Genomic DNA, 24,094 nt, shown 5'->3' with positions numbered 1-24,094 from the left:
ACATATAGGCTGAATTTTAAATTATGGAATGCGACATGGCATTATGAGCTTGTATGACCTAACATAAAAATTTCAAATTTGTTTTAAATAATTTAAAAACATTTTAGTTTTTAAAATACCTACCGAGCATCTGACGTTAGACAATTCATCCTCTATAATAGTTCTATATTTTGATACTCCTTGACATTATATTTTAATCGTAGAATAATCGAGTTGGACAAGACATTTATATGGATGCATTAGTTGCGATAAAAAACTAATATTCAAATGTATTTGGCTTTTGTCGAGATCAAGATTACAACACTCCGGTATGGTCTAGTGGCTAGGATACCTGGCTTTCACCCAGGAGGCTCGGGTTCGATTCCCGGTACCGGAATACATTTTTGAATTTTTGTATAATTTTTCTCGGTTGAACACAAAAACTATATAATATAATTACCACAATATGAGGTAATAATAGGTCACAGTCGTTCCTGCTTCGGAGTGTGGTTGCAAAATAAATATAGAAAATTATTAAATCTATGAATCATAACAATCATGTTATACAACAGGTGGTATTATAAATAAAGTTCGATAATCCTTAATCTTTATATATAGCCTCCGCAGGATTTTTAATAATTTACCTGACAATGGAATGATACGTAATGACAACAAAGTTAAGAAATATTTTTAAAAACGTTTAGATAGGTTTGAAATTTTGTGTTTCACGAAAATTTACCCTGTAGGTATATTATAGTACTGTACTGTTTAGTTCTTGACATAATTTTTACTCGTAGCATCGAGTCGGTCAATGCGGTTTTTTTATTGACACACGTCCATAAAAAAATTAATAGTCAAATGTATTTGGCTTTTGTCAAATAAAAGCCTTCACTTCTCCGGTATGGTCTAGTGGCTAGGATACCTGGCTTTCACCCAGGAGGCTCGGGTTCGATTCCCGGTACCGGAATACTCTTTTGTATATTTTTACTCCATTGAACTCACAAACTATGATTGTGTTAAAGGCAAAGTAATAAAATAGTTCACGGTTGTTTCTACTTTAGTTGAAAAAAAAATGAGATAAGTAATTATTAAATGTATGAATCAACAAACTACTATATACTACTTTATACATGATATAGGTACAACAGGTGGGTACAACAGGTGGGTACAACAGGTGGGTGTATTTTAAAACATATTTTACAGATATTCCTTAATTTTTAGACACAGCTTCCACTGACTTTTAAATTTTGTAGGTACCTTACAATAATATGGTGTAATAATTTAAAATTATGTTAAAAAAATTGTATAGTTTCGAAAAATAGTGCATCGCGTTATGAAATTTATCTTGTATTATAGTATTGTGTAGTAGAGTACTAGGGTATGTACATTTCGTAACATCCACTTGGTCAAGACCTTTTTATGGACGGACAATAAAATAAAAAATGAATATTCAAATGTATTTCGCTTTTGTCGACTAATGAATTTCACCTCTCCGGTATGGTCTAGTGGCTAGGATACCTGGCTTTCACCCAGGAGGCTCGGGTTCGATTCCCGGTACCGGAATATTCTTTTATGTATTTTTACTGCGTTGAACTCACAAACTATATTTTTGTTATAGGCAAAATAATAAAAGTTCACGCCTTCGCGGTCATTTCTACAGTATTTGAAAAAAAATTAGTTAACTATAAAATGTATGAATCAACCAACATTTAACCAACATAAATGCAGTTTAGTTCCCACACGATATTTTCGATTTTTTCCCCCCAAAATGTGAGTTTAAAGCACTGAATACAAAAGCCTAATTCAAAAATTCTCGCAAATTATTATTTTGGAAATTATATCTTACCACAGTTTACAATTTTACGCATTTACGCATGCACTTTGATTTCCTACGTTTTCGTATATTGGATTGTCGCCTTTTATTAATTATATTATTTTATCTTGACGTCTTGTTAAAATATTATCTAAAGTAGTTTTGATGAAAAATGTAGATATATATGTGACCAATGTGTTCTACCTGCGGTGGTTTTGCATAACAAGTCGAGGTATATTTTCGATTTGCGGAGCGAAGCGACGGCGCCGAGGAGCGTAGCGACGAGTGCCGATACACGCATAGTCACTGCCGATGTATATAGGTATTGTGGATATCAAGCTGTGATACCTACTGTGTAAATTTTGGTTTTAATTTACGAGTTTTTAAACAGCAAATACGATAGTTAAAATCTATTTGCATATTTCCATCTATCATAAAAAACATATAATTTTAAAGAAAATCAAAAAGTTTTTTCGATGTTTTTATCGAGGATATCACGTATTTTTGAAAAATTAACTGTTTTATAGTTTTTTTGATATAACTTTTTAAGTAAGAAAATGCGAGAATTTTTGAATTAGACTTTTGTATTCGGTGCTTTAAAACACACATTTTGGGAAAAAAATAATCGAAAAAATCGCGTGGGAACTAAACTTCATTTGTTCCCAAATATAGGTACAGATGTAGTTACAACAGGTAGGTACAACAGGTGGGTGTATTTTAAAACATGTTTTACAGGTATTCCTTAATTTTTAGACACAGCTTCCACTGACTTTTAAATATTGTAGGTACTTTACAATAATATGGCGTAATAACTTAAAATTATGTTAAAAAAATTGTATAGTTTCGAAATATAACGCATCGCGTTATGAAATTCATCTTATATTATAGTATTGTGTAGAAGGTTAAGTACATTTCGTAACATGTACTTGGTCAAGACTTTTTTATGGACACACTGCACAGAAATAAAAAACGAATATTTAAATGTATATGACCTTTGTCCACCACGTCCCTTCATCTCTCCGGTATGGTCTAGTGGCTAGGATACCTGGCTTTCACCCAGGAGGCTCGGGTTCGATTCCCGGTACCGGAATATATTTTTGTATATTTTTACTCCGTTGTACTCACAAGTTATGATTACGGTGTATGGGGTAATAATAGTTCACGGTCGTTCCTACTACAGTTGAAAAAATAATGTATCTATGTAATTTATTATGTAAATCAGCGAAAAAATCAATCACATACGACGAGTGGCCATACTTTAATAAACTGCTTAATTTTTAGACATAGCCTCCACTGACTTTTAAATAATAATTATTAATTTATCTTACAATGACAAGTCGTAATGACTTCAAATGATGTTAAACAATACTTATGATAAGTGGGCAAGAGCTATTTACAGCCTGCCTTCTGTAACTGCAGTAGGTTTCGACTATCGAGTGGGTCACTCGCAATACCTGGGAAGCCGGGACTGTAAGGGATGTGCAATGTGCTAAATTCGAATTGAATTATATATACCCAATCATTATATACGAAAAACGATTCTAAGCGGAGACGGTGTCTAGGATAGTTTATATTATAATATTAATATTGATATTAGTAATAATAAACGTAGTTAAATGCGTACCTATTATCATTGATTTTTTAGATACCATATATGAATTACGTATGAGAAACCTTGTATTACATTTTCAAGCCTTAGCCAGACTATTCGAATAACATTTTATTTAGATGATTATTTAGATAACATTTTATTCGAATAAATTATTATTCGGATGACTTTTTCACAATTATTCGAATAATTATGTTTGAAAATTATTCGAATTATTTTCTAGCATTATTATTCCAGTAAAAAATTATCCGAATAATTTTCGTTCATTTTGTTTGGGTAAACATAGCGTTGGTAATTTTAAATAGGTACATATTATAAATAATAGTTTGCATTGTATTTTAAGTTACATGATCATAAATTTTATTTTATTCGGAAAAATATAAAATATTAGGTATATAATATAAGATAATTTTAGATCTATAGAAGAAAGTAAAGAAATATATATATTTTTAATTTCAATAAATAAGTTTAACAATAATAAATAACTATAATTATAATTATAATTCAAATATTAATAAATAACTTAAATACTTATAAGTTATTACTGCATTTTTAAATTAGATTTCAAATAAACCCTCTCTTCAAATATATCAATTGATAACTAGAATAATCTAAACAGAATAGTTATTGCTATTATCAATTTGAAGACAAATTAAGTTATTCTACCTAACATCAAAAAAGCTGAGACTATATGTCTATATAGTACTGAAATAACCTACAGAATTTATATGGAAGATATATTATCGTATAGCAGAAACAAGAGGGTAGAATGGGCTGGACATGTTTGGAGGGCAGAGGGGAAAACTATAAAACGAGTTACAGAAGGAAGAATTGTGGGGAAAAGACCTGTAGGAAGACCCCGAACAAGATGGAAGGATGTAATAGTAAAAGATCTAAAAATGATCCATGATAACGCAAAAATGGAAGATGCGAATGACCGGTGGAGTGAAATAATGGTGGCAGCGATGGACCTACATGGTCCGCTAAACTGTTAAGAAGAAGAAGATAGTACTGAAATTTGGTTATACTAGATACAATAATAACGTCTTCAATATTGATAAATAATTACTATTATTGTACATATTAAGTATATGTAGCCATACTAGAAGAATTATAAGTTATAACCATTAGGTATATGTATTGTTATAAAACATATTTAGTACTATTATAACTATGTTTGAAATTTGTTCAAATAATGTTATGATGGCAAATTATTCAAATAATTATAAAAAAAAATATTTGAATAAACAATTAATCGAATAATTGTAAAAAAATCATTCTAATATTTTTATATTCGAATACATATTTATTCGAATAATTATCTAGATAAAATTTTGCCCAACTCTGGCCTTAGCTATAAAAATTAAACATATTATAAATATTTAACTACAAAATGATTTTTACATTTATGTAATGTTGCCGAATTTTGTCAAAATTTAAATTTTAAATGCTTATAACAAAAATCGTACCTATGTATCATTAATATTTTTTACAGTTAATTATTACAACTTATGAGGTATTGTACCTAATACATTTTTAAGCTTTTTACCAAACACTTTTTAATACATTCATAAAAAAAAAAACTAAAATGAATCAAAGACGGTCTAACTTTTTGGTTACTAAAAAATTATTATTTTAATAATAATGTTATTAAAATATTAACACCTTTTTTGTTTTCATCGATCTCGAAATCTATAATTAGAATTTTCAATTTTGCGTTCTCAAATATAAAATCTCCCGTTGAAAAAATCATCCTAAATAGTATTGTGCAATTATAGGGTACCCTTGACATTTTTTTCGTAGTATCGAGTTGGTCAACACTTTTTTTATGGAAAAAAACGAATATCTAAATGTATTTGGCTTTTGTCGACCAATATTTACCACTTCTCCGGTATGGTCTAGTGGCTAGGATACCTGGCTTTCACCCAGGAGGCTCGGGTTCGATTCCCGGTACCGGAATATATTTTTATATTTTTGCATATTTTTACTACGTTTTACTATTATAATAATTACGGTAAGAGTTAGTTCCCAGTGGAGTTGAAAAATAAATAAGTAGGTATAATTATTAAATATTATGTAAATCAACAATCATGGTCTACAGGTGGTTGCATTTTAATATTGGCTAGAGCCTAAAACTCTTTAATTTGTAAACATAGCTAATACTGACTATTTTATAATATTAACACTATATAATAAATTATATTATCTTAATTAATAAATTAACTTTTAATTTATACTGCCCCGTATGCCTGTACCATTATTCCCCCATATATAATAGTAAACGGTTAATAAACAAATGTTAATTACAATATTTTTTTACTTTTTCAGTGACATATTATATAGTATGCATGACGGCAGCCATAATAATATTAATAAATAAATCGAAAAAAATTTAATAGAAGCGAATTTCGTGATTGAAGCCTTCCAAAATAAAAATCTTGGTTACAATATAACGTAGTTACGTTCTAAGCCGCGGTAACCTTCATAATATTATTAGGTATTCGCAAAAAATTATAAACCATTACAGTTTCAATAATTTATTATTGTGATGAGACATTACAATTTTATTGTATAGTGAGTGAGGGACTGGAACCTTTATGATTTTATCGGTTTTGGTTTAAGTTTCGGTTCTCAAAAACTGAAAATTTCGGTTTCGGTTCTGGTTTCGGTTTTCAAAAATATCGAATTTCGGTTTCGGTTTCGGTTAATACCGGTTTTAACCCTTATTATTTGACTTTTTTTTTTTATCAATAAAGTATTATATAAAAAAATGAACATAATATTAATAACCTCTTTTTAGTGACAGGTATTTGTAATTAAATGTAACTATTTCAGAATTTAGGTAATATTATAAAAAAATGAATTATTATAAAATAATAAATTTAAATAAATAAATAAAAAATTATTATTAAAAAAACAAATAATAATGAATTTTTAACACACTTGGGTGACCCATGTTTCAGTTTGATATAATAATTTATAACTTCTACATAAAAATATAAATTTAAACAATATATACCGCTCTAATGAAGACGGAAAAACAGTTTAGTAGAATTGCCGTATATAGAGCATAGTATAGAGAAAAGAGTTAACGATACCCGCATTAGGTTTAGGTATTTAATATAATCAATGCAGGCATACTAGTTAGGTAACAATTATAATTTATAATTTATATGACAACTTACTCTGAATTCTGAATCACTTATAAACGTCCAAATTGCTATTATTTTCAGAAATTCTACATCAGCTATTGCGAATTGTGATTCAATAATAATAGGTATTGATATCGATTACATGGAAATTAGAATTTGGATTTTTGGTATTTCTTTTATGACAATTCTGTTGTAATAATAATATTTTTATTTCTTAGCATTGATAAACTTTTATAGGTCTACAATTCTATAATTATTTATTATTACTAATAATTAGTTATTACCAACTTACACCATAAATAAAATATCTATTGGATTTTGGAACCGAAAAAAACCGTAAAAACCTCTACAACAAAATATAGGTTTCGGTTTCGGTTCCTAAAAAATGTATTTAAGGGTTCCGGTTCCAAAACCGGTTCTTTTCGGTACGGTTCCAGTCCCTAATAATGACTGCCAATTGGGCCTCTAAATCGCGTTCACGATAAAATTTCAATGTCCACCGTGAACTTAAAATGTTTTCAAATGTATCGAATATACGGGCTAACGAGCCTTTCGGTTGTAATAACATGTTTTGTAGCGCATTGTTAGTATCGTCAAGAAATTCTGCAAGAAACAAGTCTTGTACTTTTGTCCATGAAGTTTCAGCATTTGGTGTTACAGATCGATGATCATATAATAAGCTATTGCGATTCACAACGCAAATAATAGTATAATATCCAAGTCAATATTAAATTTATGAAAATTTCTTTTTCTTTAACAGTAGGTATGTAATATTAAGCAGACAGGCGACAGCCAGGCACGGCTGTGAAAACCGTTACGGCGCATTCACAGCTACGTCGTGTGTGGTGTGTCGTGTCGTGCAAGAGCTTGGTTATTATATGATTACGACTGGTAACCAATATGGTTTAAAAGTTGAGCAGTAGTAAATTCTTGGTATACTCGGTTGCAACCTGGTTATTATACATGATGCCAAAAAAGTAATATCCAATCACAATACGATTTCGTCGACACGACACGACACACGACGCAGCTGTGAACCGGCTTTGGCGTTCTTTGGACACCATGCTCGTCGAATAACAGTTAATTGAGGACGCCAAACCCACATGCGTTGTCTCCCTCTTACAAACGTAAAATAATATATGTTTTTAAATTTTAAAATGAGCATAACTTCCTTTAAAATTAAAATATAACAAAAATGAAAAAACCTATGACATTCATTAGATAATGGTATTCTTATTTGAAAATTTGATAGTATGATGACAATTAACTTTAATATCAAATATAACAGAGTTGTTCGGAACGTATACGTTTTACTACTTGCTATGCATTCTCAAGACGAAGACAACGCATGCGTGTGTAGCGTTAAACGAGCCAAATGAATTAAAAATATTTTATTGTATGAAACATAAATACAGAATTTATATTGTAATTTGTAATATATACATATTAATGTAAACATGAAGTCAGAGTTCATAATATAACATGTCGTTAAATGTTGCAATACATAAACACATTATTGTTATAATTGAAACTATCAACTAAGAAGTTAAAAAAACATTTATGTAAGAAACAACAAGATTTCATCACTTTATTTTAGTAGACTGAAAAAAAATGCAGCAAAATAGAAACTAGGTTAAGCAGTTAAACTATAATAATATATTATGAAAAATGGAAATGGACAAAAGTTAGTTCTTCAGCAGTGATCGCTTGATGCGGTCGCTGTAGAACAAAACAATATAATAAAGTGATATATTTTAATTGGGTGCGTTTATCAGTGTAAGTTAGAATACGATAGTGTTATTTTAGTTATTTTCTATTACTTTATTAATACGAATATAGGTAAATTGATGGTAGTAAAATGTATACCTAATATTTAAAAAGTGTGTGTAATAATATAAATGTTTTTCCAGTTAATTTAAAATAAAAAAAATCTTTTAATCACCTTCTTTTTTTTTTTTTGTTTTTTTTTTTGATCATTGCACATTGATTCCGCTCTCGAAAAAAATGATTGTTTTTCAATATCATCGGTGCATAACAACATCGTAATCAAATAAACAATCGATTCTTTGTTGGAAAACTCGTACAAAGAACTTAGTCCTCTGATGTTGTCGCCAATTACGACAGTGTAATGCAGTCGATTGACATGAGAGATTATACGGCAGAGACCAAATTTCGAACTCCTATCACTGGTGCCCACGTTTGTTTGTATTCTGTGTATATATGACAACGATACATTGTGTACATTATAATGTATATTATCTACTAGCATTTACAATACATCTATATGACAACGGAATATCTACCACAAATTAATAGTTGATTTTATTTTTTTTTGTTTTGAACAAAATTAACTAATTTAATTAATTTAATTTATTTATTTTTTTAAATTTTTTTTAAGACAAACTAATATACCTTATTAATAATACATTATATTAGACACGTGTCGAGGTAGTAATTTTTATAAATAATATAATTTTTTTAATTATAGATTATTTGTTTAAAGTCCTCGCCAATAATAATGAGAGTATTGCGATAATGTTGTAGCCTAATTGTTATACCTAGTCATTTAAATATTTAAACATTGTTTAATTTCGATAAATTGTAAAAGCTGTTTGATACACTGATCAGTGTTATATAATATCCGTGTGCACAAATAACTTCGAGTGCGCACACGCACACACATCTCTAAATACCGGACACCCTCGGTCGCTGAAATTTTGTCTGCTATTCGGAAGTGTCCGTTATTTAGAGGTACATATCCATTAGGGGAGGGTTTGCTGTATAATATAACAATTCCTATAATATGGTGTTTGCGCGATTGACGTAGTTAGCGTTGTTATAAACTGCATCTGTGCAGAGCGATTGTTTTCATAGTAGGTAAAAGCTAAATTATCTCGAAAAGTAGAAACCTTTTAAAAAAAAAAAATTCTTACATAAAATAATCTCAACTCCTAACATAGAATACAATATATTATGTGGAATATTTACCATGATATAGTCCAATGCACAATAAACACATTTTGATAAAAATTAAAAGCTTATACACAAACCAGAAAATATAATTTAGTAGGTAGTATGGACAAGTAATATATATTATATTATTACCAAAGTATAGGCAGTTGACAGAAAATAAAATAATATAAATTATACCCAATGATAGAACCTTACAGTATACATACTACCATAAGTTATATTAGTTATTAATACTTAGGTTAATTTTTGATTCGTTAATTATTTGACAGATCGTGATACCAACGTAGTGTCTTGGTCGAACTAATCGAACTGGTATATCTGGTATAGTGATATATGGTTATTGTTTGGAACATTGGCTCAGCTTTTTTGAAAGAGGAGTGGAGATAGGTATTCGTGTTGGTGGTAAATGCATAATTTCGTTGCTTTATCATACATCACGCCCCGGGTTCGGATATTTGAAACTAATGTGTTCGGAGGGAATTGGAATTTCCTGTGTACATCTATATAAAGTTGTATTCACATAATATATTATATTTTGATCCCCATTGGCCATTGAAAATTAAAATCCGGAAGTAGTGCATTCAATCCACTTTGACGGTCTTCAATATTAAGTATTTACCACGCATATTATTATAATAGTATCTGTACAACAGTGTAAATATTATTAATATTTAAATTATTCTCAGATTCGGAGTTCGTAATACCACCATGCATGGGACGTGTTTCCTCTCGCGTAGAAGATTGATAGACTCCATCACGACTTGTGTGTACCCAAATTGCCTATTCATAACGCCACGTTACAATAATTCGTCTGCTGTAAGTTGAAAATAAATATGACCATAATTATTATTTTATTCGCAACAATAATACCTACTATACCTAAAGGGTTGAGTAGATAAAGGTGTCCAAACCTTTTCCTAACAAATTGTACAAACGTTTAACGCCTTTACCAGTGCAAATGTGCAATGATTTCGCCGTTATCGACTGATGATGTGCATTATATCATTGGTAATTATATTTATTACTATGATTCGAGTGATTTACTTAAAATAATTATAAATTATAATAGAAATATATTTAGCCTAAGTAATTAAACCTACTAATGTTTAATATTTGGTACAATGTGTATTTAATAACGATACCGTCTGTAAAATAAAACACGATTTTTCAAAAAACTTCGTAAACACCTTCAATCATACAATGTTTGGGACACTCGAGCCTGCTGTTAGCACACGACACTGCGATAATTATCACTAACATTGTTGGACGATATAATATTGATTTTTGTTGTTCTTTTAAATGTAAGCATTGCTCATTTTCTCGAAAAGCAATAACGTTGTTTTAGATGCTATTGTGATCAACTTTTACAAATTTTTGATTTTTTTTCTTCATTAGAGTATTATTAATAACTACGTGGTAGCTGTGAACCAAATGCCCAATACGTAATAACCGATATTAAATTAACCATTTAAAAATGTATATTACATTAATTTATTAGTAGCCCAATAACAAATATTCGGTGTTGGGTAAATTACTTTTAAAAAGTAATTGAATTACGTTACTCGTTACTTCACATATTTTTATTTAAATTACATTTGCGTTACCTAAAATTTTTTTTACCACGTTACGTTACTTTTTCATAAATAAAGTAGTGCGTGGTAGTGCGTTACAAATAACGTTACTTTTTTTTTAATCTCTGATAACAGTTGTTATCATTTTTTTTGAACCATATTCAATTTATAATATGATATATTTTACAATATATTTTAGACCTACTACTTAGTGATACCTAGTGTACTACATTTAAAATAATATATGTAAATGTACAATTATCATTCACCTCACCTATTAATTATTATTTATTATATGGCTATAGTTAAGTAGGTACCTATATAATAGTTAAATTTAATTGTATACACGAAAAATGAATGAAATCTAACATAAATTTTGCGTTAAAATTACAATTTATAGGTACCTTTAGTTGGTTATTAGAGTTTGGTGAATATTTTTTCAACTGACGGGTCGATATTATTAATTGTTCTACAAAATCCTAGATTAATAGACATCTATGGCCTATAAAATAATATCTATATATTATAGGTACAATGTACGTTCTTCCTATATTTAATACCTATACGTAAACTAAAATCATTATTTTAATTTATTCAACTTCGGATTTCGGTTTTCGATGATTCCGTAAACATAATTAATTCGGTGGTAAACAAACTCATGTTTACCGAAAATATAATATGACATCACGGTTTAAATCGAATTTAATTCCTCGGTTGGAAAAATAAATCGGCATCAATTTTTAGGAAAACTGTCCGTCAGCCGGTCACCGAGACTGTATAGTTGAAAATGGTCGTTTTTGGGGGGGATTATGGCCGGGCTAAAAAAAGACGCCTGTACTCGAGATAGAAAGTATTGGTTTTATAATCATGTGCGTTTCTTTTTTAGTTTCCCGCGTAATCACTTTTTCGGTGTAGTGTTCCGAAAGTTTCATGCACTCGTGTTTCCTCTATTGGAGATGCGGAGCACAGATGGTAAAATAAATAGGTCATATTTTGTGGTTGTTTTTTTTCCAGTTTGAACCGAAAGTAAGGTTGTATGTTTGCACAATATTTTCTGGTTGTACACTTTTAATGTTTCGAAAACTACGCCGACTATTATAAATTTCATGGAATGCCAATGCTATGTCGTCATGTATTTTCATTTTCACATGTCAAAATTATCAACACAATTTTGTTGACAATAATTCGACAATAAATTATTTTTGATTTATATTATTATTAATTATACTTTTTAAAGGATTACAGAGTAGCTCCAAAGAGCGGCTTCTCCTCAAATGAATTGTATCATGTCCATTAAAAATACATATGCCATCAATCGACCATCACAAATTCTTATTATAAATATTTATAGATATTTTTTCTAAAAAAATACTTTTTATAATTTTCCATGATTAAATAATATTGTATTCAATTTATTGTAAATTTTTCATGTATATTACACAATATACACATCAAAATAATAGCTATTAATTTCCCAAAGTCCGAACCCGTTTTTACTAATCTGAGAACCAGAAAAATATAAATATTGTCTGTACTCTGTAATATATTTATGTCTAATATTTATATGTTATTTGAATTTCAAACACATTTTTAGTATACAACTAAACATAATTTAAAAGTATTCAGCTTTATTGATTTACAAGTGTAAAGCAATAAAGCTGAATACTTATAAAAAATATTCGTTTTTGTATGACAAGTGACTAGAAACAAGTAAAAAATGAACACAGTAATGAAAATTAAACATAGGATAAAAATGTAATTAAACATAATATTTAAATTTCAGTTATTATTATACAACATTTTTATATTTACAATATTGAAAGAAAACAATACTGTAGTACATTTATTTTAAATATAATTATCAAAACATTTTGAAAAATAGACAGTTAATCTAATTACTACTTTTTGGTTTTAGATCCTCGAAGCATGGTTTTAAGAAAATCTGTGGTTTTTTAGCGGGATTATTATACTCGTGACCCTGAAAATTAAACAAAAATTTATCATTAAAAATATAAGTCAGTTCTTTTTTTTTTATTATAATTGTTCAATAATCGATATAAAAAACTTAATATAATTTGTTTTCTAACTCTTTAATGAATTCAAATGTTAGACCGATCATCAAAATGTAAATTAACTTTTCTAACTTCAAATGAAAGTTAATAATGTATTACAAAATTACAAAATTACAAAATATTTCAAAATTGATATTTATATATTTTTTTGAATTATACATCGCAATTAAAATAGGAAAAACTGGTAAATATATAAAAAAAAAAAACCATTAAAATTATAAGAAAGTTCAGACTTATCAAATAATGTTGCAATAATAATAATTAGTAATAATTCTATTGTTGGAATAAAGATGATTATTATTATTATTATTATAATGCATTATTTTAAATGGATATATTTCAATAATTTGAATATAGTAGATTAAAATATGTGTGCAACACAATCAGTAAGATTAACATATTTTTTTTTTTAAATATAAGTTGATTTATTGACTTACAAAAAAGGTTAAGATTTTCAAAAATAATGACTTTAAAATGCCATGATTATATTATTATGATTTATCTCTTTGATTTCTTAAAAAGTATCATAGTTTCAACAAATATTAAGTAACAATATAGTAACCTTAGTAATTAATATACTTACTTTTGACCAGTCATATCCAGTACTGTAAGCAAATATTTGACCGTTGCTATTAAAACAGCATTTTGTTATTGGTTGGTCAAGCGTCTCAGATGACTTCAACTTTGTACGCGCGTCTTTATCCCAATATGCGAACGTTGCATCAGAACCCACAGTTGCTAATGTACCATGGACTGGATGGAACTTGATATCATTCACCTGTTAAAATATCAATTAAATAACATAGAAATAAGAAATGTTTATGTTTACAAATACGTACAGCATAAATGTCTTGGACATTCATAGTTCCTGAGTTATTTTGACGATGACATTTGAATGTAAAGTTGTCTTTTGAACTCTGGGGTTGTATATAGTGAATAGCAACACGTCCTTCAACACTTCCCAAACCAAATCCTAAATTAAAAAACCATACATTAAAATACTTTTATGTTAATATCCATCTCTTTTTTATTATATTACTAACCAGTAGGGGATTGTTTTTTCTTATCTCTGAAAATTGCAACACAACGATGTTGATATTTAAGAGGAGAGTCCACAGATTTCACCATTTCAGGTTTTCCTTCTAGTTTATAAACAACTATGCCCCTTGATGCTGTACCAACAACTGCCATAGGATAATCCTAAATAATAAAACAATTAAATAATGATAGTACCTATTTGTACAATTAAGGTTAAAAAAAACATAATTAAATACAAGACAAAATTAATTATTTTATTTGAATAGTTAACTAATAATTTATATTTTAATATAATTTTATGTTTTCAGCTTACCACATCAGCACAATAAGCTCTCTCAGGTAGATTAATGGTCATCATGGGAACTGGACTTCTAACATCCCAAAACTATTGAATAAAAAATAAATAAAATAATATAATATTTGAAGTAGATAATCTAATATTTATACTAAATAAGCATTTTAAAGTAAATTATTTATAAAACAATTAGTTAGCTACTAATGTCTAAAAATATATCTAAATAAAATTAATGTTGCTAATAATGATTTTTACTTAATATTTATCATATATATTAGGTATCAGAAATAGTTTATAATAGAAAATAATTGATATAAGTAAATACCAGATTTATGTATTTACATTTCTTTATTGAGTTCCTGCAGTCTTATGAGAGTAAAAATTGTTCAACACAGAGTTCATACGAAAAAGTTATTTTTGCAAATTTAAGAATATTTCATTGGCTAGGGAATATTTAGATTATTTAGCATATTTCGGAATATTTTGTAAATTATGAGAAATAAATATTAATTTATTTTATTTTTAACATATATTGTAATTAATTTTAATTTTACAATACCATAAAAAAATATTTTACAAACCATAATTATTTTTATTATATAATTTTTTAAAAAAAAAAACACAGTGATAGCAACAATAATAGTACTATTACTATTATGACGCATTCATAGACCTTAGTGTAATAGGGTAGCTGCAGCACCTTTACGAATTAGTTTACATAAGCTATACTGATAACAATAACGTACCTATTTGTATATCAAAAGTCCAAATATATTTTGGTTTTATAATTGCGTGTTTTTAAGTTATTTAAATTAATAAAATAAAAAAATTCATTAATTTTAAATTAAATACCTTTTAAACGTACTTTCCTGTTAAACGATACTATGGCTGTTATCGCGACTACCGCGCTTACTTTGTGAAACATCATAACATAATCCTTTTATCTAAGACTGCTAAAATGGTACTTTCCAGTTTTACGAGACTACCTTAATTTTCTTGCCTTCTTTGATATATTTTTTAATAACATGTATTGTGGGGATGGTCAAAATGAAATAAACAAAACAATTAAATATATAGTAATTAATTGTAATGTATTTTACACGGTTAAATGCCAAATTTGGCGTGGCATAGGTACGGAAAACAATAAAATAATAATAATAATACTGCAAAATGATAAATCCACAAATAAAATAATTAATAATTTATGTATTGTGGGAATGGCCACATTCAAATTTTATAAAAAAAAATTAAATACATAATAATTATTTCTAATATACCAAATTTGCCGTGGGAAACACCAATTACAAAAACTAATAATATACGTAATGATAGATATATAATGGCAGCTTATTTAGTATTATTTTAATTCAGCTATAATATCAGCTAAGATAAGTAGTCGCGATAATAGCCGTAGTCTCGTATAACAGGAAAGTATAATTTTGGTAGTCTTAGATAACAGGATTGTGATATTGAACAAAATAGGGTAGTCTCGTATAACAGGAAAGTACCCTTTTTTAAAAACAATAGATAGCATAGTTTAACACAAAACACAATATATTAACTATTACTATAGTGCAATTATTCCATTATGCAAGTGTATACTTGATTAATGTAAAAAAAAAAAAGGTCTGCTGTACAGTAGGTTACAAGTGGGTCACTGTAATGGATAATATATAATATCATTGTATAAGAAAAACGATTCTGAGTAAAGACGGTAAGACAGCGTATGATATTACTAAGTATATTTGATGATATTATTGTGAATAAAGTAATTTATATATAACCTATTTACGTGGAACCTTGTTTTAAATTTTCAATTCTTAGCTATAAAAGTTGAACATTTTATAATTTTTTAACTACAAAATAATTATTACATTTTAAATTTGATAAATTTTGTCAAAATTCAAACTTTAAATGCTTATAAAAAAAATTTATGCCTATGTATTTTTAATATTTTTTAACTGCTATTGTAACAATAAATCAGGAGCCTTGCATTAAATGTTCACGCTATTTTACCCAACAAATTAAATTTAATTGATGTTTATAGAAAAAAACTAAAAAAATTGAAAACTGACAATGTCCGTAAACAGCTCAAAAAGAGTTGAATTCTTTAAATTGAATGGTGCATAGAACAGGCTAATATAAACATTCAGTGAAATGTTCGAGTATCTACAGTCATTCGTTTTTTAATTATAACAAAATAAGGAAATCGTTACGTGAGAAATCAAGTGAACATCAAATGTTATAAAAATATCAATTTCAAACGCTCATAAAAATTTAATTTGACTTTCTGTTAGACATTTTTTTTTTTTTGATAAAGGTAGACTAATTTATGAGGAATCTTGTATTACATTTTCAAATTTTAGATTTAAAAAGAAAATTTTTTACGAATTTCAAACTAAAAATAATTTTGATATTTTCGTCATTTTTACGTATATTGTCAATATTAAAACTTTAAATCCTTATAAAAAAAAATTGTGACTATGAATTTTGAATATTTTTCATCTGTCTTTGAAACAATATATTAGGAGTCCTCAATTAAATTTCAAACTTTTGTACCGAACAAATAAAATTTTATTGATATTTATAGAATAAAAAAAGAAAAAAATTTAAAACTGAAAATGTCATTAAGCAAAATAAGTCAAAATATTTTAAAAAGGCATGGTGTATAGAAAATGCTAATATAAATATTAAGTAAAAATTTCATGTATCTATGGTCATTTGTTTTAGAGTTACACCAAAAACCAAAATCGGGTTAGCAAAAAATTGATTTTGCGTTAAAACTCCTGTTTTTCCTTAAGCCTTCTTTAGTTTTTCACGGCACTTTTGAAAACTACTGGAAAGTTTTTACTTGTGACCCCCCAAAGTACCAACTACATTCACTTTCCTATCAGAAAAGATACTGTTGAAGAAAATCCAAGCACTTTTACTGTCCTAAAAGGTGATGACAGACACAAAAAAAAATTAAAAACACACACATGATTGTAAAATCAATACATTCATCATTCCACTCAGAATCTAAAATACTGCATATTTAAGAATATAATGAGGTTTATTGATTCTTTTTGCATATTTTTCTAATTTTCAGAGAGTATAAGTAGAATATTTGTAGGTGTTTTATTCAGGGACTGGTACCTTTTAGTTTTTACGGTTCCGGTACTTAATTATGTTATTAAGAGGTTCTGGTTCCGGTTCCAGTATGGAAAATTAATTTAATAGTTTAAGTTAGGGTTCTAGTTAAAACAAGTATTAAACAATTATAAAAATGTATATATTTTATTTATTATTTATGTTTTATAGACCTATAGGTACATTAAAAATATTTAAATAATTTAACATTGATAACCCGTTTTTTTAATTTAAAAATAAGGGTTCCGGTTCCGGTTATTTGAAAATATTGAAATTTGGTTCCAGTTCTCAATATTTTAAGGGTTTTTGGGTTCCAGAACCGGTTCTTTTCGGTTCGGTTCCAGTCCCTGGTTTTATAAGCTATTAGAGAATATTTCCATCATAATATAGGGGTTTTAAGAGAATATAAATCCGGACTAGATAGAAGTAATCATCAAACACAACCTCAGAAATATTTGTATGTTATACAAAAAAAAACATTGGACACACCTTTAATGTTTTATCCCATGAGCCTGTCATAATACAAGTATAAGATGGCGCTTTGACCCAATGACAAGTCTTAATGGGCGCATCGTGAGCTGCTACTTGCACTGTTTGATTACTTCCTAAATCCCAGCATTTTACTTGTTTGTCACAAGACGCCATGAAAACTTTTGTGCCATCATCACTCCAACATACGTCTAAAATTGGCATTGTCATTGACTGCATGGATTTTGGCACAGTCTTGCCGCTCTGTTCAACCTCCCAACAACGTACCTAGATTAAAATAAAAAAATCAGAAGTCGCAAAAACACTCAATGATTGTTTGCCCATCTTACACTGTTATCCCAACTACCAGCAATGAGGAAGTTTTGCTGCATCGTAGCCGGACTGAACGCCATTGCCGAAACGGTATCATCAGGAGGCTGTGTGACTTCAAAATCTTTATTAGGGTTTGTGGGCGCAGCCACTGGCTTATTGGAAAACAAACCTCCACCCAACATAGTCTGGAAACACAATTGCATTGACACACAGGTCAGTTAGGCATGAATGCAGGGTGAATAAAAAAATGTACAATGATATTATATACAAAGACTATAATATTAATCAACTTACCTCAGTCGTTGACTGTCACAACTAAATGTCAATAATTCTTTCCAACTATAAATATTAATTATTAATAATATAATAGTGCATTTACCATTAAGCCATAATAGCCCATAAGCATTTATTATTTAAGCATTTCGCACTATAATCAACGCAATCGTATCAATATTCAATATACGTTATAGAACGGTTATAGCATGTCATAGTTATACCGCGCTTCTTGGATTGTTCACTAACAACAAACAGGTTAACCAACATTTAGTCATTGAGATAAATATTGTTATCAGTGTCAGTAACCGTAGGCGGCGGCCTCGTTTGAAACCATAGACATATAAATATATTAATATGTCTATGTTTGAAACCAAATGCACTTATGCATTATGCAGTATGCACAAAATACAAATACACTAGTGTTCTATGACACTATGTTGTATGTAGTAGCGGAACCGTTTTCAGCTCGTAAACGATTAAAGTTTTCTGTGTAGTCACTAGCATAGACATATTAACTATAGTTAACTATATGCCTATGGTCACTAGTATAAATATATAATATAATAGATATAGAATAAAAGTATTTTTAATCTTTAACAATTTTAATAATGGGTGGAAGATTTAATTCAACCCTGGAATGTATTATAAAATAAACATGTGAACATATTTCAATTTGTTCGTCAAATAATTTCATTCTTTATAGTTATTAGTTTATACACAACATATTATTAATTTAATGTAATCTTCATTTTCTCTAAGTTATTTATTTATTTACCTATTTAAATTGTTTCCAAAATATCTTACATAGTTTTAGATTCTGAGTGGAACGATGAATGTGTTGATTTTAAAATTATGTGTTTTTTTCTTTAATTTTTTAATTTTTTTTTTGTGTCTGTCATCACCTTTTAGGACAGAAGAAGTGCTTGGATTTTCTTCAACAGTACCTTTTCTGTTAGGAAAGTGAATCTAGTTGGTACTTTGGGGGGTAACAAGTAAAAACTTTCCAGAAGTTTTCAAAAGTGCCGTGAAAAACTAAAGAAGGCTTAAGGAAAAACGGATAATTGACGCAAAATGATTTAACGCAAAATCAATTTTTTGGTAACCCAATTTTTTAGTTTTTGGTGTAACTCTAAAACAAATGACCGTAGATACATGACATTTTTACTTAATATTTATATTAGCATTTTCTATACACCATGCATTTTTAAAATATTTTGACTTATTTTGAGCTGCTTAATGACATTTTCAGTTTTAAATTTTTTTAGTTTTTTATTCTATAAATATCAATAAAATTTTATTTGTTCGGTACAAAAGTTTGAAATTTAATTGAGGGCTCCTAATATATTGTTTCAAAGACAGATGAAAAATATTCAAAATCCATAGGCACAATTTTTTTTTATAAGAATTTAAAGTTTTAATATTGACTTAAAACGTATAAATGACGAAAATTTCAAAATTATTTGACTCTGACGGAGCACTACCTATGACAAAATAATTTATTTAGTCAACAATAGTCATGCGTACGGGCGCCAAATAAAATATATTAACTCGACTGGCGCAGCGTACGACGGTGGCCACTGCCCGTCATAGTCCATAAGGGCATAGACAAGAACACTGCCCATGACTAAATAAACATTAAATCATGATATATATATTGTTATATCATGCATTAAATAATTTATTTAATCATGATCACGATTAAAGATAGGTATCTTAAATCGTGGTCATGATACTGCCGAGAAGGGCGTATTTACGGGGGCGGATATCGGGGACAGATCCGCCCCCGTGGCTCTTAAAATACGTGTCTATTATTATATTATAATTATTCCATCATAATCTGTAAGCTAAAATTCTTGTCTTCAGCCCCTTACAAAAAATACTAAATACGCCACTGCTGCCGAGTGCCGGTGTATTTCATATTTCTGTCATTCTAACCTAACCTTAAATCCGTATAACTGTGCTCTCTGCCTCTATGCTGATTACACAGATATCCATTTATATCTGTGGCTGATTAGATAATAATAAAATGTTATGATCTAAACATGATTATTATAATATTATAATATTTTAATCGTATATTCGTATTATAATCGTGCTACTGAGTACTGTATACTTTTATCCGTGCTACTGAGTACTGACTATAGTTTAAATAAGTACTATATTAATTATTATAGTGTTCTTCTTCTGAAATCTGATTTCAGATGTATTAATAATATTCAAAAAGTATAAAAACCATAATTATATAAAATGTAAACATTTAAAATCACTGTCAAGCCTGGTAATTTGTAAATTGTTTATTACATTATTTCAGTTTTTTTTTTTAAAATGAGTTGCCTTCTTAGTAAACTGTGCAGGTAAAACTACTTTAGAAATAGTATATCAGTAATATCAGTACCCTAACTGATGGCATTTATTATTTTTGTTTCTACTGATATACTACAAGTTAACTTTTATATGTTACCGAATTTAATATTTTCTTTTTTTGTTTAGTATAAAATCAACTGTTCAGCTCCGGAAATTATCTGTACCTGCAAATACTCTCCTTGCAAGAAGAGCATTTAATCAGCCAAATCGTAATTTAAAGAGATTTCAAAGTCAATCCAATTCTCTTTTAGGACCTTCCTTATTTTGTATATCTGTAATAAGTTAATATAAACATTTATTAAAATTATTTTAAATTAAATATTTTCTTCTTTAAGGTCTGCACCGGTTCTGTAATTTTGGCATCAGTTATTCAATATGAGCGACTTCGTGTTAATGTTAAACAAATCAATGCTTATGAATTTTACAGAAATTCTATCTACAGGAAAAACGAGGTAAACAGTTTTACTTTTTATTTTAACTATTTACCCCGTTATTGGTATAGCTATGCAAAGTCCCGCCATTGGTAGTGAACTCACCTTGTTGATTTTTCATCATTATTTATTATATAATAAACATAAAATATTGAAACCAACACCAAATTATTTATATTTTAATCTTTTACAAAAAATGTTCATACAATTTTTCTTAATTATAAATTGTAAGCCAATAAAAATGAATTTTATGACTTTTTATTCATAATAAAATTATATAATATATATTATCATTATCATTCATCTTGGCCCTAGTGGTCTGGCATATTTTGCTGATTATTACACACAGTGGCGTTCTCAGGAATTTTCAATTGGGGGAGGGGACTAGATTATTTCTAGGAACATATGTAGGGGGGCTAGCGGAGCACATAATTGTGAGCGCATAAAAATACGGCCAATGTGGGGTGGGTATGAACCCAATGACCCCCATGACCCCACCCCCTATGAGTATGCCCTTGATTACACAGTAGGCATATGAATGCTGTGTACTCCTTACAAATAGGTTACTACTTCATTTAAGAAAAAATATTACGTCGATCTATTGAGTGAGTGTAACGCTCACTTTATGGATATTAATAGAATTGCATTTCAAGAAATATTTATACAATTATTATATTTACAAACACATATTTAGACATGGGTTGATTGAAGGTATGAATAGTATCAAATAAATCAATAATTAACTAAACAAGTGGTTTTCAAAATACTAACAAGGTCCGTGTCGCTCTCACCACGATACCAATGACGAGTTAAATTAATAGTGTATTACAGTGGTCGGCAACCGGCGGCCCGCTTTAAATTCTATAACAACGAAATTTAATTGAATATCATATAACGCGAGGTGAAGATATTTTTTTACACGTTCAAAACGTTATATCTTCATTAGATCTTCAGTTACATAAGTTGGTTAGCGTAACCACTGACGGAGCAAGAAATATGACAGGCAAAAATATTGGATTGCAAGCTATTATTATTAATGAAATGAAATTAAATTAAAAGAATTGTCACCACCGCTATTTTTTCATTGCATTATTCATCAGCATGCAATTTGTGCCAAAATTATGTCGTGGGATTCAATAATGAAAGAATTAGTTTCTATCATCAATTTTATACGAAGCAATGGACTGAATCATAGACAATTTCAAAGTTTTTTGATTGAAATTAATGCAGAATATGGCGATGTATTGTACTACACCGCAGTTAGATGGTTAAGCAGAGGTCGTGTACTTGAAAGGTTTTTCATGTTACGTCAGGAAATATATAATTTTTTGAAAGAAAAAGGAAAGGACGCTTCCATGCTTGAAAATCAAACTTGGATTTCTGAACTGGCTTTTTGTGTTGACATATTGAAGTATATAAATGAAATCAACATAAAACTACAAGGTAAAAATCAACTTATTCCTGATATGTGGTTTCATATTAAATCTTTTGAAATGAAATTGAAGCTATTACAAACTCACATTGAAAAAAATGAATTAACACATTTTCCGAATTGTAAAAAACTTTTTGAATCGTCAGAATTTTCATTATCAAGAGTTAAATTTGTTGAAGCCGTTTCGATACTTCAACAAGAATTTAATAATCGATTTCAAGATTTCAAACGACATTCTCAATATTTTCAACTACTCGCCAATCCGTTTAATATTGATGTTGAAGATATACCTGTTGAGCTTCAAATGGAAATAATAGATTTGCAGCCACAAGATATCTTAAAAGACTCATTCAAAGCATCGCCTTTACTTTTTTTCGCTGAACTTCCTGCATCATTTTCAAAAATTAAAAATATAGCTGCGAAATACTTCAGTATGTTTGGATCCACTTACGTATGTTAACAGGCATTTTCTCATATGAAAAAAATTAAAAACCCATACCGTTCACGCTTAACTGATGATCATCTCCACCATGTACTTAGAGCCAGCACAAATAATTTTAATGTGGAAATTGAAATAATAATAAACAATATCCAACAACAAAAATCACATTAAGCCTATTAAGCAGTTGTGATTTCCATACTTTTATATTATTATAATATTATTAAAAACTGTAATTTTTATGTTCTATTAATCTATTATTTTAAAGTTTTAAACAGTTATTTTTTTTCTTAGTAAATAATTTGGAATATAAAATTTTAATTTTTGTCTGGCCCGCGAACTCTTTTTAATTTATGAATGTGGCCCGGGAGTCTAAAAAGGTTGCCGACCACTGGTCTATAGTTAATAATTAAATACAAACTACACTTGTTCACAACTTTAAATACCAAATTAATTTACAATTATTAAACAATGCATGAATACGAGAATTCGAGAATTACGATAGTGGATAGTAAATTAGTTTTGTAATGTTTTGTAATTTGTATCATTGTATGTAACTGACATAGACATAAACCGTGATATCATTTGTTGATAAAATACAGTGCGCTGTTAGCACCTGTTGAGGAAGAACAGGAGACGGGTCAGGAATTTAATTTAAGTAGTAGACACATATGACGACTTCAGGTTAGTAAACGTTACTTTTATTACTGTAAACTTAAA

The 24,094-nt window shown here is 28.6% G+C and overlaps 2 protein-coding genes and 5 non-coding genes across 7 annotated transcripts in view; 6 read left to right on the top strand and 1 right to left on the bottom strand.

Moving 5' to 3' along the window:
• The first annotated feature begins 304 nt into the window (after positions 1 to 304).
• TRNAE-UUC lies at positions 305 to 376 on the top strand. Its single transcript has one exon. It is a non-coding gene; the product is annotated as a tRNA-Glu (tRNA).
• Positions 377 to 874: 498 nt separating this feature from the next.
• Positions 875 to 946, top strand: TRNAE-UUC. The gene has a single exon. It is a non-coding gene; the product is annotated as a tRNA-Glu (tRNA).
• A 524-nt stretch (positions 947 to 1,470) lies between these two features.
• TRNAE-UUC lies at positions 1,471 to 1,542 on the top strand. The gene has a single exon. It is a non-coding gene; the product is annotated as a tRNA-Glu (tRNA).
• A 1,268-nt stretch (positions 1,543 to 2,810) lies between these two features.
• TRNAE-UUC lies at positions 2,811 to 2,882 on the top strand. Its single transcript has one exon. It is a non-coding gene; the product is annotated as a tRNA-Glu (tRNA).
• Positions 2,883 to 5,288: 2,406 nt separating this feature from the next.
• On the top strand, positions 5,289 to 5,360 carry TRNAE-UUC. Its single transcript has one exon. It is a non-coding gene; the product is annotated as a tRNA-Glu (tRNA).
• Positions 5,361 to 12,827: 7,467 nt separating this feature from the next.
• LOC100169623 (mRNA export factor) lies at positions 12,828 to 18,925 on the bottom strand. The gene is made up of 8 exons (XM_001944233.4): positions 18,727 to 18,925; positions 18,450 to 18,617; positions 18,121 to 18,387; positions 14,521 to 14,592; positions 14,213 to 14,369; positions 14,009 to 14,142; positions 13,753 to 13,947; positions 12,828 to 13,075 (listed from the first exon to the last, which is right to left on the bottom strand). Exons 2-8 carry the CDS (start codon positions 18,612 to 18,614, stop codon positions 12,989 to 12,991), a joined length of 1,077 nt encoding a protein of 358 aa, XP_001944268.2. The 5' UTR covers positions 18,615 to 18,617; positions 18,727 to 18,925; the 3' UTR covers positions 12,828 to 12,988.
• Positions 18,926 to 20,772: 1,847 nt separating this feature from the next.
• Positions 20,773 to 24,094, top strand: part of LOC100162753 (presenilins-associated rhomboid-like protein, mitochondrial) — a 6,907-nt gene continuing 3,585 nt past the window's right edge. Inside the window, exons 1-3 of the mRNA XM_008188563.3 lie at positions 20,773 to 21,062; positions 21,199 to 21,346; positions 21,408 to 21,524. Of these exons, the coding sequence (XP_008186785.1) occupies positions 21,034 to 21,062; positions 21,199 to 21,346; positions 21,408 to 21,524 (294 nt within the window). The 5' untranslated portion in view covers positions 20,773 to 21,033. The remainder of the gene's footprint in view (positions 21,063 to 21,198; positions 21,347 to 21,407; positions 21,525 to 24,094) is intronic.

The sequence above is a fragment of the Acyrthosiphon pisum genome, chromosome A1 (assembly GCF_005508785.2).
Source record: "Acyrthosiphon pisum isolate AL4f chromosome A1, pea_aphid_22Mar2018_4r6ur, whole genome shotgun sequence".
In the NCBI taxonomy this organism is placed as follows: domain Eukaryota; kingdom Metazoa; phylum Arthropoda; class Insecta; order Hemiptera; family Aphididae; genus Acyrthosiphon; species Acyrthosiphon pisum.
The sequence above is the reverse complement of the archived record's forward strand: the minus strand, read 5'-3'. Positions and strand labels throughout refer to the sequence as shown.